General features: G+C 44.1%; 1 protein-coding gene across 4 annotated transcripts in view; it reads right to left on the reverse strand.

The window, feature by feature from the left end:
- Positions 1-1777, reverse strand: part of LOC122542112 (voltage-dependent T-type calcium channel subunit alpha-1I) — a 483496-nt gene extending 481719 nt beyond the window's left edge. For 3 of the 4 annotated variants that reach the window (XM_087978229.1, XM_087978227.1, XM_087978226.1), the window contains exon 1: positions 1146-1777. In XM_087978229.1, coding sequence (XP_087834355.1) covers positions 1146-1246 — 101 coding nt within the window. In that variant the 5' untranslated portion in view covers positions 1247-1777. Of the gene's footprint in view, positions 1-372; positions 483-1145 lie in introns of those variants that run through there. The other variant, XM_087978228.1, reaches the window with a different exon arrangement.
- Between the last annotated feature and the right edge of the window lie 13752 nt (positions 1778-15529).

Here is a 15529-nt window from a genome sequence, read left to right on the forward strand (position 1 = left end):
CACCCCATCCCTACCTCAACTGCAAAAGGTTTCCCCACACACCTCCCCTACCATGTGCTGGGCAGTCTGTAACAGAGCCCAGGGGATTGAGGGGTTTGTGAGGGTTGGAGGGGGGAAGTTGTGTAGTGGGGGGAAGGGGTGAGGTGCAACACACTCATGTGTGTGGGAGATTGATCCTCTGTACCACACACATTTTTGAGTGAAGACTGAATGATATGTTTGGACCCAGAGAAAAGAGGCAACCTTTGTGTCTCTGAATATCACAACAAACAGGATGGTGACTTGATAAACATTCACTTTAAATCTGCGTTCCAGTTCTACACAATTAAAAAAAAAGCACACATGCACATATTTTTACACACACACACATACCTGGGTACAGCATGTTCACTTGTCAGAGATAATTGCATTAATTCTGTTAGTGAGATCTGCTCCACACACTCTCCCAATATGAAACAAATAATTGCATTAAATTAACCTAATTGACATACAATCGAGACAGATTTTGCATAACATAATAGAACTCAAAGCTCAATGTAGATGTTTTTACAGCTGGGGTTAACACCTATGCCGCTCTGTAATGGCTAGTTTTTTGTAACGTCTTGCAACAAACCTCACTTCGGAGACAGAAACTCCAGAAATGATCCCTATTCCCCCTCAGCATATTTTTTTATCTTGCACAAGAATTTGCGAATTAATTTAATCTCTCTCTCTCGCTGCGAAGATGAGATTCCTTTAAACGCAGCTCAGTCGCGCACACACAAAATGAGAAGAGACATTATTTTGCCAAGATGAGCAAAGGATTTAGAGTCGGTCTGTTTTCATTGATAACAATAAGCAAGATGTTAATTGAGAGTTTCTGGTTGTGTGTTAGAAACTTTGACAGATATCAGCCTTACACACAGGAAAGGATGAAATTCCGATTGGGTGATGGATCATAATGTTTATTTCTGATGCTTAAAAACAACATTGCCCCCCCCCCCCCCTTGTATTAACAGTTCCAACAAGTAAAATATTTCTCAGCAGGAGTGGGGAGGCGGAGGGGGAAGTTGGATTCAAAATAAACTGGTTTTATTTTCACCAATTACTGTATCCCCAAAGTTGGTCCATGTAGCTTATTTGACTTACACACACAAACCCCTTACCTTTTTATACGGTCAAAATTCGAAGCAGTGGTTTGCAGAAGACTTGTTCGGGGATGAGGAAGGACGAGAAAGGCTGTTTGCAGTCCATTTGATGAAACCATACAGAACACATTTTGTGTGTGTGTGAGAGAGAGAGAGAGACTGCGAGATCTTGTTGCCTTCCGAGGTGGCTGCTTCTCGACTTGTTATCTCCAGCCCAAGGCTGGTGTTTGGTGGTAGCATTTATGTTGCATTTCCTTGAATGGATTATTTTTTCCCCAAAAAAAGAGAGAAAAATAACACAGTCGCACACTGTAACAACAATAAAAAAGTCCAGAATTCCCTTAGATGGGTGGAAAATAAACCAAGACAGTCAACCAGAGAGAGAAAAGCAAAGAGGAAATAATCTTGTAGCAATTGCAGACTTTAGGCGACCGAGTGGAGCTAGTTCTGTCAGTTTACGTCCTACAGTGACACCGGCTGTTCCACACACACGCTGCAATTTCAGCGGAAAGCTGATTTTACTACATAGACAAACAGGGGTTTCAAAGCTAAATATAGTTTTTTTATATATATATATCTTTCCCCGCCCCCGAGAAAAAGTGTCAGTGCATATTCTCAAAGTTGGATTTCTAAATCAAAAGCAGTTCATTCTCTCCTTCCCTGCCCACGTTTACGAAATGATGTTAATTCTCGAAAACGTAGCCAGAGATTAAGTGGGATTGCAAGTGAGCCTTCAATTCGCCTGATATCGACTGCAAGTTTCTGCCGTGATAATGCTGCAGCGCCGGCGTCAGATCTCTCTCTCTCACACACACACACCCAGTCCTGACAGCATTCCTGCAGACAGCTTCCTGGGGGGGGGGGGGGGGGGGAAATACCACAAATAAAAATATTATCTGGGCCTCTGGATTAACAGTCCAGTGATAATATCACCAGTCCATCGCCTGCCCCAAATACATGGGGCTTCAGTCTTCTCTCAGTCTCCTCCCCCTCCCACATTCAGTGTATATCTGTCTCCACCTAATTACCTCAATTTCCCACTCCATCTGGAGGGAACCTCACCCCTGTCCTCCTTTTCAAATATCAACTCATGGCGTGAGGGGGTGGTGGACTTGATCAACATGTGTCCACCAAGTCAGAAGTCACATTATACCAGGATAAGAATCACACAACACCAAGTTATAGTCCGACAGGTTTATTTGGAAGCACTAGCTTTCGGAGCGCTGACAACCACCTGATGAAGGAGCAGCACCCCGAAAGCTAGTGCTTCCAAATAAACCTGTTGGACTATAACCTGGTGTTGTGTGATTCTTAACTCTGTCCACCCCAGTCCAACAGGCACACCAGGTTACAGTCCAACCGGTTCATTTGAATTCACAAGCTTTTAGAGTGATGCCCCTTCATCAGGTGAACTTCACTGCTCTGAACTATAACCCGGTTAGTCTATAACCCGGTGTCATGTGACTTCTGACTTTGTCCACCCCAGTCCAACACTGGCACCTCCTGCAAGTGCCTTGTCATTATCAGCCTCTTGGCTGTCCATGGTCCTGTGTCAGTGTGGGGACAGACACACTGCAAGTATAGGAGGGAGTGCCGGATTCTGACCCAGCCACGCTGAGGGAATGGCAATATATTTACAAGTCAAGATGGTGTGTTGCTTAGTGCGGAACCCATAAAGGGGGTGATTTTCCCGTCAACCTGCTGCCCTTATCCTCCCAGATGGCAGAGCAGCAGTTCTTCGACCTGACCCTGACACACTGTGTAATTTTCCGTGGGGCGGCTGTCATTAGGATGGGAACCTGACGCATTCTTTGCAAATTGAGGAAGATCTGACCCCAGCAGCAAAGCCCCAATCACCACATCCGATGAAGATGAGCGAGCGATGCTTTCCCACCTTTGTGAAAAATAAACGCAAAATTCTGGATACACTCGATCATGGCCAGTTACAATTTAAAATCAAGTAAGTGCTAACATTTAGAAGTCATGGACACTGATTGTGAAGTTGCCTCACTCCGAGATCCCATTATGGCATTGAAATTCACTACTAGGTGTTCATTATTCTTCATAGATGTAGAAAATGCACTCGCTGTGTGAAAGCTTCATCAATATTCAAAGCTCATGCAGCTCTCTGGCAATGCCGGAACAAAGTGGTGACGTGTTGCATCAGGCCAAAGCAGTTTTGCCTTCATATTGTTACAAAATGTACAGCAGAAACCATTCTCTCTCCTGTTGCAAACAGAAAGAAAGACTATGCATTTACATAGCGCCTTCAGAACATCCCAATGTGTTTCACAACTAATTGGTGTACCTCTTGAAGCTGCAACGTAGGTGACACGGTGGTCAATTTATGCACAGCAAGCTCACTCAGACTAAAATAATCTTCTATTTTTTCTGATGTTGGTTGAAGGATAAATCTTGACACCGGGATATCAGAGAGAAGGCCCCGGCTCCTCTTCAAGGTTGTCTTTGTGTTTTTCACACCCAGTTGTAAAGCCAATGGGTCCCCCCAGATTAAAGTGTCCTTTGAATGATGACTGCTGAGTCTACCTCAGCACAGATCCTGTGCAACTGGTGATAATGCCAAGTGGCAAATGCGCCAAAGTGTCTAAAGTTAGAGACAGGAAAGAGCTGCTGACCCAGAGGGGTCAACAACATCAAGATATGAAGTCACTTTATGGATAAAGGGAGCCACCTGGCCTTCCAACGTCTCTGCCTTTTCATTCAATAGGGGTAGATCTGTACAATCCCATTTCATAGGCTTTTCTCCAAACCCCTTGATATCATCACCCAAGAAAACTCCATTGCATCTCTCTCAAACTTCAAGTGACTCTCAGTCACCTCCCGCTCTCCCTCACGCTCAGTGCATGCCTGTCTCCACTAATTACCTCGATTTCACACTCAATTTGGAGGGAACCTCACCTCTGTTCTCCTTTTCAAATATCAACTCATGGTGTGAGGGGGTGGTGGATTAGGCCAACATCTATTGAGCAGGTCAGAAGCCGCACTATGCCAGGTTATCGTCCAACAGGTTTATCTGAAGGTCCATCGCATCTCTCTCAAACTTCAATTGACCCTCAGCATGGTCACCCTTCTGGGGGAAAGAGTTCCAGAGTTCATCTGTTGACTACATGATAAACAAATGAATGGGGCATGGGTGTCACTGTTCAGTCAGCATTTGGTGCTCTTTACAAATTGTGCTTGAGAACCGGATGGTGAACAATCTTCAGGAAGGTGGCAGGGCTGTGGTATACCCACAGGGCTCTTCAGGAGCTTGATCCAGTGACACTGATGGAATGGTGGTATATTTCTACATCAGGATGATGCAAGGCGGCACGGTGGCTCAGTGGTTAGCACAGCGCCAGGGACCCGGGTTCAATCCTACCCTCGGGTGACTGTCTGTGTAGAGTTTGCACATTCTCCCCGTGTCAGCCTGGGTTTTCTCTGGGTGCTCCAATTTCCTCCCATAGTCCTGGGTTAGGGTGGGTTGGCCTTGGGAAATGCAGGATTGCAGGGATGGGATTGGTCTTGGTAGGATGCTCTTCAGAGCGTCGGTGTGGACTTGATGGGCCAAATGGCCATGCTTCCACTCTGTAGTGACTCTATGAGTGCCTTGGAAGGGAACCTGCAGGAGGTGGTGTTCCCATGTATCTACTGCCCTTGTTCTTCTGAATGGAAGTTGTCGTGGGTTTGGAAGGTGCTGTCGAAGTGCGACTAGTTTAGTGTGGGATTACGTTCAGCATGGACTGGTTGGACTGAAGGGTCTGTTTCCATGCTGGATGACTGTATGCTGATTGAAGTTTTAATATTGGTCAGGACACTGACTAGTTTTTGAAATAGTGCCATGGGGATGTTTTACATCCACCTGGAATGGACAGTGACTTGGTTTCATGTCCCATGATGGCAGCTCTTCCAACAGCACCACACTCTTTCAATATGACACTGCAATATCAGCAATTGTTTGCCCTGCTCAGCCTTTTGTAACTCAATGAGCCAAATTAATGTTACTGCATGTCTGAGGCTGAGATTACTGTAATGAGTGACTCACTTCCTGACACTCCAAAGTCAATTCACCATGTATGAAGCACAAGGCAGGACTATGATCTAATACTTCACAGTTAACTGGATAAATGCAACTCCAACTCGACCAATCAGCCCATCAAGTCCACACCGACCCTCTGAAGAGCATCCCACCAAGACACATATCCCTCCAAAACTTTCCTATTCATGTATTTATATAAATGCATTTTAAATAGCGTAACTGTACCCACATCCATCACTTCCTCAGGAGGTTCAATCCACATGCAAACCACCCTGTGTTAAAAAGAAATGTCCTTCATGTCTTTAAATCTCTCTCCTCTCACCTTAAAACGTGACCCCCTAATCTTGAAATTCCCCCATCCTTGGGAAAAGACAACTGCCATTACTTGGGCGGCACGGTGGCTCAGTGGTTAGCACTGCTGCCTCACAGCGCCAGAGACCTGGGTTCGATTCCCGCCTCAGGCGACTGTCTGTGTGGAGTTTGAACATTCTCCCCATGTCTGTGTGGGTTTCCTCCAGGTGCTCCGCTTTCCTCCCATAGTCTAAAAATGTGCAGGTTAGGTGAATTGGCCATGCTAAATTGTCTGTAGTGTTAGGTGAAGGGGTAAATGTAGGGGAATGGGTCTGGGTGGGTTGTGCTTCGGCGGGTCGGTGTGGACTTGTTGGGCCGAAGGGCCTGTTTCCACACTGTAAGTAATCTAATCTAATCTGTCTGTGTGGAGTTTGCACATTCTCCCTGTGTCTGCGTGGGTTTCCTCCAGGTGCTCTGGTTTCCTCCCACAATCCAAAAGATGTGCAGGTCAGGTGAATTGGCCATGCTAAATTGCCCACAGTGTTATTCAGAGGTAAATATAGGGTTTGGGTGGGTTTCTCTTCGGAGGGGCAGTGTGGACTTGTTGGGCCAAAGGGCCTGTTTCCACGCTGTAGAGAATCTAATCTAAAACTCTATCTGTATCCCTCATTATTTGACAAATTTCTATCAGGTCGTCTCTCAACCTCCCAAGCTCCAATGAAAGAATTGCCAGACTCTCCAGGCTTTCTTCATAACTCAAACCTTCAATCAGGTTATTATCACATAGCTGCTTGTGGTTGCTCGTGCACATGGACTGCCTGCTGCATTCTTAACATTGCTGCAGCAGCCAGAGTTCAAAAAATAGTCCATTGGCTGTAAAGTGCTCTGGGACGTCCAGAGGTTGTGAAGCCTTTACTTCTTGGATTCGCCTCATCACTATTTACCATATTGCCAAGTTTCGTATCATCTGCAAAGTTTATATTGCTGCCCCAGCATTGCAAACGCTTTTGTTTCTCATGGCCAGTCTTGGCAGAAATTACTGCAAACATTTATCACTCGTTGAGAGAGAATGTTCTTCCAGATATTGATTCTCTACAAAGGGTGACTGGAGGAGCCATTGCAAGGTGGCATCTTAATAGGGTACAGCCAGTATATGTTCTACAAGGACATGAGCTGGTTATGGAAAATTAGGTTATTTAACAATTTTATTAATATAATTTAATGCACAGTGACATTATCTGGCCTTCCAGAAGATGTTCGAGAAAGTGGCAAATGAAAGGCTCCTGATGAATCTGAACATCACGGGAATCGGGGTTATAATTAGGTATTAAATCAGAAGTTGTTTATTGAACCATGGAATGGGAAATGTGTTGATTAGGCTCAAACTCTCTGTTTCTCTTTGAAAGGACAACAGCTGCTAAAAAAGACACAAAGCTCCAAAGCAACTGGGGTTGGCTGGTTTGCTGGCTGCATTGTTCATTGTTCACAATTCAGCATCACTCTCTGAAAGGCCTGACGCTCGCTGAGACCAGACAATGACAACGGGATCCAACATTGACTCCAAAGTACCAGTGCAGCCTTCAAATGCCTGAGAAATAGAGTGTTCAAAGTCTCAGACCTCAAACTCAGCACCAAACTGATGGTCCACAGAACAGCCATGGTCCCCACCCTCCTGCAAGCATCAGAAACATGGACCATGCGCAGCAGAACCCTCAAATCCCTAGTGAGTTATCATCAGCACCACCTTTACAAAATCCTGCAATGCCACTTTACAAAATCCTGCAATGCCACTTTGCAAAATCCTGCAATACCACTTTGCAAAATCCTGCAATGCCACTTTGCAAAATCCTGCAATACCACTTTACAAAATCCTGCAATGCCACTTTTACAAAATCCTGCAATGCCACTTTTACAAAATCCTGCAATGCCACTTTACAAAATCCTGCAATACCACTTTTACAAAATCCTGCAATACCACTTTACAAAATCCTGCAATACCACTTTGCAAAATCCTGCAATACCACTTTTACAAAATCCTGCAATACCACTTTGCAAAATCCTGCAATACCACTTTTACAAAATCCTGCAATACCACTTTACAAAATCCTGCAATACCACTTTGCAAAATCCTGCAATGCCACTTTTACAAAATCCTGCAATACCACTTTGCAAAATCCTGCAATACCACTTTTACAAAATCCTGCAATACCACTTTGCAAAATCCTGCAATACCACTTTTACAAAATCCTGCAATACCACTTTACAAAATCCTGCAATACCACTTTGCAAAATCCTGCAATGCCACTTTTACAAAATCCTGCAATACCACTTTTACAAAATCCTGCAATACCACTTTGCAAAATCCTGCAATACCACTTTGCAAAATCCTGCAATACCACTTTGCAAAATCCTGCAATGCCACTTTACAAAATCCTGCAATACCACTTTGCAAAATCCTGCAATGCCACTTTACAAAATCCTGCAATACCACTTTGCAAAATCCTGCAATACCACTTTTACAAAATCCTGCAATACCACTTTACAAAATCCTGCAATGCCACTTTGCAAAATCCTGCAATGCCACTTTACAAAATCCTGCAATACCACTTTACAAAATCCTGCAATACCACTTTGCAAAATCCTGCAATGCCACTTTGCAAAATCCTGCAATGCCACTTTACAAAATCCTGCAATACCACTTTGCAAAATCCTGCAATGCCACTTTACAAAATCCTGCAATACCACTTTGCAAAATCCTGCAATGCCACTTTTACAAAATCCTGCAATACCACTTTACAAAATCCTGCAATACCACTTTGCAAAATCCTGCAATGCCACTTTGCAAAATCCTGCAATGCCACTTTACAAAATCCTGCAATACCACTTTGCAAAATCCTGCAATACCACTTTACAAAATCCTGCAATACCACTTTGCAAAATCCTGCAATGCCACTTTTACAAAATCCTGCAATACCACTTTGCAAAATCCTGCAATACCACTTTACAAAATCCTGCAATACCACTTTGCAAAATCCTGCAATGCCACTTTTACAAAATCCTGCAATACCACTTTACAAAATCCTGCAATACCACTTTGCAAAATCCTGCAATGCCACTTTGCAAAATCCTGCAATGCCACTTTACAAAATCCTGCAATACCACTTTGCAAAATCCTGCAATACCACTTTGCAAAATCCTGCAATGCCACTTTTACAAAATCCTGCAATGCCACTTTTACAAAATCCTGCAATACCACTTTACAAAATCCTGCAATGCCACTTTACAAAATCCTGCAATACCACTTTGCAAAATCCTGCAATACCACTTTTACAAAATCCTGCAATACCACTTTACAAAATCCTGCAATGCCACTTTACAAAATCCTGCAATACCACTTTGCAAAATCCTGCAATACCACTTTGCAAAATCCTGCAATACCACTTTTACAAAATCCTGCAATGCCACTTTTACAAAATCCTGCAATACCACTTTACAAAATCCTGCAATGCCACTTTACAAAATCCTGCAATACCACTTTGCAAAATCCTGCAATACCACTTTTACAAAATCCTGCAATGCCACTTTACAAAATCCTGCAATACCACTTTGCAAAATCCTGCAATACCACTTTGCAAAATCCTGCAATGCCACTTTTACAAAATCCTGCAATACCACTTTACAAAATCCTGCAATGCCACTTTACAAAATCCTGCAATACCACTTTGCAAAATCCTGCAATACCACTTTTACAAAATCCTGCAATGCCACTTTACAAAATCCTGCAATACCACTTTGCAAAATCCTGCAATACCACTTTGCAAAATCCTGCAATGCCACTTTGCAAAATCCTGCAATACCACTTTGCAAAATCCTGCAATGCCACTTTACAAAATCCTGCAATACCACTTTACAAAATCCTGCAATGCCACTTTTACAAAATCCTGCAATGCCACTTTACAAAATCCTGCAATGCCACTTGCAGGAGAGGGTCAAGGGTGTAGAGTTCCTTGAATAACGATCACCGACAATCTGTCCTGGTCTTCCCACGTTGATGCAACAGTCAAGAAGGCCCAACAACGCTTCTCCTTCCTCAGGCTGCTCAGGAAATTTGGCCTGTTCATAAGGACCCTCACCCACTTCTACAGATGCACCATAGAGAGCAGTCTATCTGTGTGCATCATGGCCAGGTACAGCAACTGCTCTGCCCAGGACCGTAAGAAACTACAGAAGGTGGTGTGCCAAGCCCAGGACCATCACAGAAGCCAACCTCCCATCCATGGACTCCATTTACACTTCTCACTGCTGTGGAAAGGCAATCAACATCATCAAAGACCCCTCCCACCCCGGTAATGATCTCCTACAACCTCTTCCATCAGGCCGAAGATATAGAAGCCTGAACACACACACAAACAGGTTCAGGAGCAGTTTCTTCCCTGCTGTTGTTAAACTGATGAATGGATTCTCTAATTTCAAATAATGCTGATGTTGTTAATTTTGATCTTGCTTCATGCAAATCCTGTGCATTGTAACCTGTGTGCCCCGCTCAGTCTAAGCGTCCCTATGATCTAAATGTCCTTCCTTACTGTGATCTACCAGTACTGCTCACAAACAGAGCTTTGCACTGTACTTAGGTACACAAGACTATAATAAATAAATCGAATCAAGGACTGGTGTTCCAGTGTGAGAGTCCTCTGTCATGCTAACATCGCCCAGATCAAGGCACTGGGCACAAATAGCCAGCTGTCTTGGCCCATGTTGCCCGTTCACCTGACGTAAGGGTCCCTCACTGAGTAGTTTACTCAGATCTCCGCAAAGGTAAGTGATCACTAGGAGGACAGAGGACACACTACAAGGGCACCCTGAAAACCTCTCTAAACAAATACAACCCTATCGAATTACTTGCCCCCGGAACCCACAAATGGGAGAAAAGGCATCCACAAAGAAATCAATCAGACTGAGTGTTACTGAGTGGAGCATAGGGAGGGCAATTGAGAGCAGCAGAAAGAGCAGGCGATATCCAGAGAGTCTCACCCTCCCCCCCCCCCACCCCCTCAAACAACACTTGCCCCTATTAGGGGGGAGTGGGGGTACACAGTCTGTGCTCCCAGGAATGGGCTTTTCAACCACCTCAGAACCCTCTCACCACAGTGGAAACGACTCATCCTCAACCCTGAGGGACCGCCAATAATGAAGGAGAAGAAGATGAAGCTGATTTCTGACAAAGCTCTTAACAGAAAGAGTCCCTTTCAGGAATGTAATGTAATGGTGGGGTGTATATCTGCCTCCTTTTGATTCTCATCCTGGGCAGCTCCATAGACACAGCCCCTCAGCAAAATTTCCCAGAGCACAGCTGAAAGGTAGTTAAATGTCTCTCAGTCCTGCAGCATCTCATAAGTATTCCCCCTCGGCCAGCTTAGGATCATCGCTTGCAAGGATAAAATGAATGACAATACTAAAGTAATTTATTTGGAAAGTCACTGTTTTACATGAATAATAAATAGATCATTTAGAACTGTTTGCTGAGATTATACAAGGGTATTTACATTGGCGAGACTCAGTCAAACCCAAGAACAATTATCAGATTAACATTTGTGTTCGCAAATATCAGATGGCTAACCAGCAAGAGGATGTATTTATCTAGTGTTCTAATCAACCTGTTCAGAGCCATAGAATCAGAGAGGACAGAGAGGACAGAGCCCTTCAGCCCAACCAGTCCATGTTAAACATAATCCCAAACTGAACTAGCCCCACCTGCCTGCTCCTGGGTCATATCCCTCCAAACCTTTCCTACTCATGTACTTATCCAAATGTCTTTTAAACGTAACTGTACCCACACCCATCGCCTCCTCTGGAGGTTCACCCCATACGCGAACCACCCCCTGTGTAAATAATTTGCCCTTCATGTCCCATTTAAATCTTTCTCCTCTCACCTTAAAAATAGGCCCCCTTGTCTTGAAATCCTCCGTCCAAGGGAAAGACACCTACTATTAACCCTATCCATTCCCCTCATGATTTTATCGACCTCTATAAGGTCACCCCTCAATTTCATATTCTCCAATAAAAAAAGTCTCAGTCTCTCTTTATAACTCAAACCTTCCATACCTGGCAACATCCTGGTAAATCTCTTGTGAACCCTCTCCAGATTAATAATATAACTCCTGTAAGAGGGTGACCAGAACTGGACACAGTATTGCAGAAGAGGCCTCGCCAACATCCTGTAGTACCTCAACCTCTAGTGCAGGTCGGTCTTGAACCCAGGCTTCTCGGTCCAGGGGTAGGGACACTACAGCATCGCAAGGAGGCCTAAAGAATTATTTTGTTACTAGATTCTTTGTCGTTGTTAATTTGGTCTGTGCCCTCCAATGAACAAACAAGATTGAGGTGATGGGATGTGCATGCTGCTGGCGAGACCAGAATTTATTACCCATCCCTAATTGCCCCTTGGACTGAAGGCTTTGCTCGGACCACCTCAGAGGATGGTTAAGAGCCATCCTCATTCCTGCTGGTCTGGAGTCACATAGTCCAGACCAGGTAAGGAACATAGGGTTCCCTCCCTGAAGGACATGAGTGAACCATATGGGTTTTTACAAATATTGATGATAATTGTCCTGATCACTATCACTGAGGAGATATTTTGTATTCCACATTCATTCATTGAATTTAAATTCCACCAGCTTTTCTGGTGGGATTTGAACCCAGGTCCTCAGAGCATTACTTCAAACACCAATAGTCTTGAGCAATAAATGTTAGAACACCCACATCCCATGATAGAATAAAGCAAACTGCACCAATGCATCATTAGAGTAGGGAGTTCTAGAATCCCTACAGTATGGAAACAGGGCATTTGGCCCAACAAGTTCACACCGACCCTCCAAAGAGTAACCTACCTAGACCCTTTTCCCTGCAATACCCCTGACTAACGCACCTAACCTATAGGTCCCTGAACACTATGGGCAATTTAGCATGGGCAATCCACCCTAATCTGCATATCTTTGGACTGTGGGAGGAAACCAGAGCACCTGGAGGAAACCCATGCAGACAGGGGGAGAATGTTCAAACTCATACAGGCAGTTGCCCGAGGCTGGAATCGAACTGAGTCTCTGGTGCTGTGGGGCAGCAGTGCTAAACACTGAGCCACCATTGTATTTTACAGAATAAATGTGTCACTTCGGGGAATTGAAGCTAAGAGGATGTTTCTTGATTATAATTGACTTCAGTGGTCTGAATCACAATCCTTAGTGACCAGTAAGTGGAAGGATTGTATTTTATTAAATGAAGAAGGAAAATCCATGAAATTCCACATCACCACATCCCTCCGTCTCTTCTCTCTCCAAAGGAATCGCCTTTTTGCTTCTTCCCAACTTGGATACTGAGCATTCGGTAACCATTTGGACACTATTTTCCTTTGTGCTTTGTCTGACATTGCGTTCCCATCACACTCTCACTTTTCTGCCCTCATACCCCTTCATGGCCCCAATGCAATTCCCAGTTTCTCATGAAAATCACATAGTCGGTCATTAATTACCCCTGAGGTGCCATTTACATTTTGTCATTACACACTAAAATATAATTTTCATTTCACGATAAATGTTAACAACTGGCAATAAACTGCTGGACATCATGAATTAAAATGTTCCACATATTTTTCAGAGATTTTACACAAGTCAAACTTTTTTTTCACATTTTGGTGCCTCTCAATCCAACCTTTCTTCCATTCCTTTATTTCTCTTTCTCAAACAGATTGAACTTTGACTCAAGATGTTGTGAAATTTGAAAGGGTTCAGAAAAGATTTACAAGGGTGTTGTCAGGGTTGGAGGGTTTGAGCTACAGGGAGAGGCAGGATAGGCTGGGGCTGTTTACCCTGGAGCATTGGAGGCTATGGGGTGACCTCATAGAGGATTATAAAATTCATGAGGGACATGGATAGGATAAATAGACAAGTCTTTTTCCTGGGGTTAGGGGAGTCCAGAACTAGAGGGCATAGGTTTAGGGTGAGAGAGGAAAGATATAAAAGAGACCTAAAGGGCAACATTTTCACACAGAGGGTGGTGCATGTATGGAATGAGCTGTCAGAGGAAGTGGTGGAGGCTGGTACAATTATAAATTTAAAAGACATCTGGATGGGTATATGAATAGGAAGGGTTTAGAGGGATATGGGCCAAATGCTGGCAAATGGGACTCGATTAATTTTGGGTCAGCATGGATGAGTTGGACTGAAGGGTCTGTTTCTGTCCTCTACATCTCTATGATTCTGTGACTGAGCCTTGTTCTGCACTCCCCCTCTTGTTTATTTCCCAGTTGGTGGCCATGTAGCAGATGCCACCAAATACCCCAAAACATCAACTCTTCAATATGACACTTTGACGTTAATGACGCCACACAATTTAGCTTTCCTCCCAGAATCCACTGAAGATTTTAGATGTTTCTGAGATTAGATTAGATTAGATTCCCTACAGTGTGGAAACAGGCCCTGCGGCCCAACCAGTCCACACCGACCCTTCGAAGAGTAACCCACCCAGACCCATTTCCCTCTGACTAACGCACCTAACCTCTGGGCAATTTAGCATGGCCAATTCACCTGACCTGCACATCCTTGGACTGTGGGAGGAAACCGGAGCACCCGGAGGAAACCCGCGCAGACACGGGGAGAATGTGCAAACTCCACACAGACAGTCACCTGAGGCTGGAATCGAACCTGGTGCTGTGGGGCAGCAGTGCTAACCACTGAGCCATTTCTAATCACCCTGCTCTGATATATTAAAACAAGTGGGACTTGAAGCTTTGCCTCCTAGCTGAGAGTTAGGGACACTACCATTGTATCACAAGAAAATCCCCACTGGAGATCCTACGTAAGTACTATCATCTGTGTTGAGCATATTTTAATCATTCTGTAACAGGTTCAGGGAAGGGCATTGTTACACTTGTATTATAAGACAGGAGATATAGATAATACCTCACATGTCACTGGTGCATATGTTTCCTGTAGGTGAAGTCAGACCATTAGGTTGCTCTCTTACCAGAGAGAGACGACTGGTGATGCTTTAACTTGAGGGTCACAACCCCTCAGGTGCGGTTAAGTGGGAGAGTCCTCCATAGTAATCTCAGCCTGTGTAGGAACTGAACCCACGCTTTTGACATCACTCGTGTCACAAACCAACCAACTCAGCCACCTGACATAACTGTCTGCAATATTACATTAGCTCATTTGAAAACACTGCAGTTTCTGTCCATGTCTCTGGCACCACATTTCTGACCTCACATAGTGTCAAATGACAAAGTGTGTATTTGCTTCTGATCATCTTGCTATCCTTCGACAGAGGAAAAAACAGTCACTCTCTGAGTTGCGGTGATGCGTAGATAACCAATCCCAACACTCAGTCAGGTCATACAAAAACAAAACATGGCTACCATCTTTCATCCAGTTGCGAATAAAGTTCCAACACAAAAATATGAACTAATTACATATCTCAGCCTGTCCTATAATTACTCATTTAGGCCATTAAGCACCTAATCATTTGAAAGAAAATTAGCAAATAGATTTCACAAGTTAATCTTTTTTTTCATATTTACTCTTTGAGACAAATGTTTAATTCTTACCTTTCAAAATGAAATCCTCGGTGAGTGGACAAAGTCAGAACTCACGATACCAGGTTATGATCCAACATGTTTAACTGAAATCACAAGCTTTTGGAGCACTGCTCCTTCGTCACCTGATGCGCTGAAAGCGTGTGATTTCAAATAAACCTGTCGGACTAGAACCTGGTTTTATGACTTCTGACTTTGTTCACCTCAGTCCAATACAGCACCTCCACATCTCAGTTAGGGAGGACAGAGGGGTGAACGGAGGGGGAGGAGATTACCTTGAAGCATTATTGCAAGATTATTAATCTGCAGACTCGGGTAGTGATTAGAGTGGTGCTGGAACAGCACAGCAGGTCAGGCAGCATCCGAGAAGCAGGAACACTGACGTTTCGGGCAAAAACCCTTCATCAGGAATGGTTTCCAGCATCTGCAGTCCTCACTTTTACCTAGACTCGGGTAGTGTTCCAGGGACCGGGTTTGAATCCCACT

The sequence above is a fragment of the Chiloscyllium plagiosum genome, unplaced genomic scaffold, assembly GCF_037043375.1.
Source record: "Chiloscyllium plagiosum isolate Xiang-an unplaced genomic scaffold, Cpla_swu_hap1 HiC_scaffold_33, whole genome shotgun sequence".
Classification (NCBI taxonomy): domain Eukaryota; kingdom Metazoa; phylum Chordata; class Chondrichthyes; order Orectolobiformes; family Hemiscylliidae; genus Chiloscyllium; species Chiloscyllium plagiosum.